General features: G+C 43.6%; 1 protein-coding gene across 1 annotated transcript in view; it reads left to right on the top strand.

Annotated features, from left to right (window-relative positions):
* Positions 1-1104, top strand: part of PRKCB (protein kinase C beta) — a gene marked incomplete at its 5' end in the record, with an annotated part of 114136 nt that extends 113032 nt beyond the window's left edge. The window contains one exon of the mRNA XM_019512587.1: positions 396-1104. Within this exon, the coding sequence (XP_019368132.1) occupies positions 396-548 (153 nt within the window). The remainder of the gene's footprint in view (positions 1-395) is intronic.
* Positions 1105-2254: the final 1150 nt, after the last annotated feature.

Here is a 2254-nt window from a genome sequence, read left to right on the forward strand (position 1 = left end):
GCCAGATAAGCGGGGAGAAACACTTCTTTTGTGAGCTCCGTGTCCTTTCTGTAACGTGCTGTGCTCTCATCATGTCTCAATTTGCCTCTTTTGTTGGGTATTTAAAGTGAGTTGGATAAATGCATTTCTGTTTTTGCACACTGTACCTGATTGCATTTATTGTATGAAGGCGGCTGCTGAGTGTTTGAATGTCGCGTACCGAATCTAATGTGTATTTCTTGAAAGAAAAAAACCCCACCCAGCGTTTCAGAACATGTATCCCGTGAGCAAATCTGAAAGAGCAGCAGCAAGCGTCCCTCCGAACGCCCGAGGTTGCTCATGTCTGCCGGGTTGAATGACTTGCCTGCTTTCTCCCCTTGATGATTGTGTTTAATTCTGTGCTTTCCGTTTAACAGAAGGACAAGCGAGACGCTTCCAACTTCGACAAAGAGTTCACCAGGCAGCCTGTTGAACTCACCCCTACGGACAAACTCTTCATCATGAACTTGGACCAGAACGAGTTTGCTGGATTCTCCTATACTAACCCAGAGTTTGTCATTAATGTTTAGCCGCGCTGCAGACTTCCCGCTCCGGCTCTGCAGGCCAAACCGTCCGATCACCTTGTCCATACGACACCAGTCTTCCGGGGTTAACAGTGCATCCATGCATATCCTCATCCAAACCGTGGAGATAGCTTGTTTTAGGAGGCCTTTCTATGTACGTGTCACTTGCTAGCTTGGTTTCTACATCTGGAAATGTTTCGTTTTTGAGTGAACAAGCAGTAATACCTGTAGAAACTGCGATCCATAGTTACTGCTTTTTAAACCGGTCAGAATATTGTCTCAAATACCAAATTGCTACAGTCTTTGTAATTTTTGAAATGGGATGCTGAAATGCTGGTCAACTTCTCGTTATTCACAATTTGTTTCCTTTGAATGCTAAGCATGGTTGGTATTTTAAACCGTTGTGCTGAAGCTTGCCATGACTGTGAACTTGTCCTAGAAGAGCCTTTTGTGCAAGAATTGAAATGGTTAAACCTGATCAATGTGGAGAAATCTGCTTATAGACATGTTTACATTTTTAACTGCGTTGTATCTCCAGTAAAACTGGCTCGATGAAGCGGTCTTCCTCTTTCGCCTACTGTCGACGTGTGCATTTCCATCCATTTTTCTTTCCTATATTAATTACTCAGGCATGAGACTACAAAATGAATTTCATTCCAGTCCTTGTAAATCAGAGCAAGTCTTTTTTTTTTTTTTTTTCCTAAGTAAAAAGGTGAGATTTTTTTATTTTATTTTAAAAACATCTGGAACAGTTTGCAGTTTTGATACACTATGTCAGCACTCATAAATCTTTCTCCTGTTTTGTCTCAGACACTGTTGAAAGTTAACAGCTCTGTAAAGCATATCCATGATCTGCCAAAACACGCACATTTGTAGGCTCAGTTTAGTTAGTGACTGAATATACGCTCGCTAGGAGAGGGCAGTACTGAGGGCTATTTCTAAAGGTAACTTTTGTACTATCCCCCCTCTGCTATATAATCTAGACAATCAATATAAGTGATTCTCCACGTGCCCTGGCTTGCTTCATTTTGCTCTAGCGTCCTGTTTCCAGGGATTTTATTTAGCAATCGAGGACCATTTGAAAAAAGAACGACGCCAAGCGCAATTTTTAATAAAGTTTCAATCGGGGCATAGCGGAGGTGCCACGTGGAAGAGGCCAGTCAGGCGAGGGCCACGGTTTGTCTTTCAGCTGGCTAAACATCCTTACTTGTTCCCCGTCTTATGTAGACACAACACAAGTGTGGTGAGCGTGTCGTACGTTTGGAGTCACCGGTTGCTATTCCTCTTTTTGGGTAATAGTGGGGCTGGTTTCCAAAGGTTTGGGGTTTGAGGGGTTTTTTAAGCGCTACCCATTTGAATGTAAATACACATTAAGCCTTGACTGCGGGGAGAAGTGAGGGTGAGTATAGAGGAAATACCAGCTTGCAGGGCTTTTATAAAACATCAGACTTTACCTTTGGGGATCTATTTTTAATGATTTATTAATGGGGGGGAAGCTGCTAAAAGCTTTAGGAGCTAACGTCTTTAGCTCAGCGGTAGGCCTAATGCCATGAGGAGTGTGCAGGCAGCCACAGATACTCTGCTCCATTTAAACGGGCCCCTCAACTTCATGGAGGGCATCCCAGTGGGGTTTGCAGCAAAGGGGATGGGTGGTCTCCACGGGCACTCGGTGACCTGCGCTGAGGAAGCAAAGAAAATGAAATGCCAACAAA

The sequence above is a fragment of the Gavialis gangeticus genome, unplaced genomic scaffold (genome assembly GCF_001723915.1).
Source record: "Gavialis gangeticus isolate Ggan-Ray unplaced genomic scaffold, GavGan_comp1, whole genome shotgun sequence".
Classification (NCBI taxonomy): Eukaryota; Metazoa; Chordata; order Crocodylia; family Gavialidae; genus Gavialis; species Gavialis gangeticus.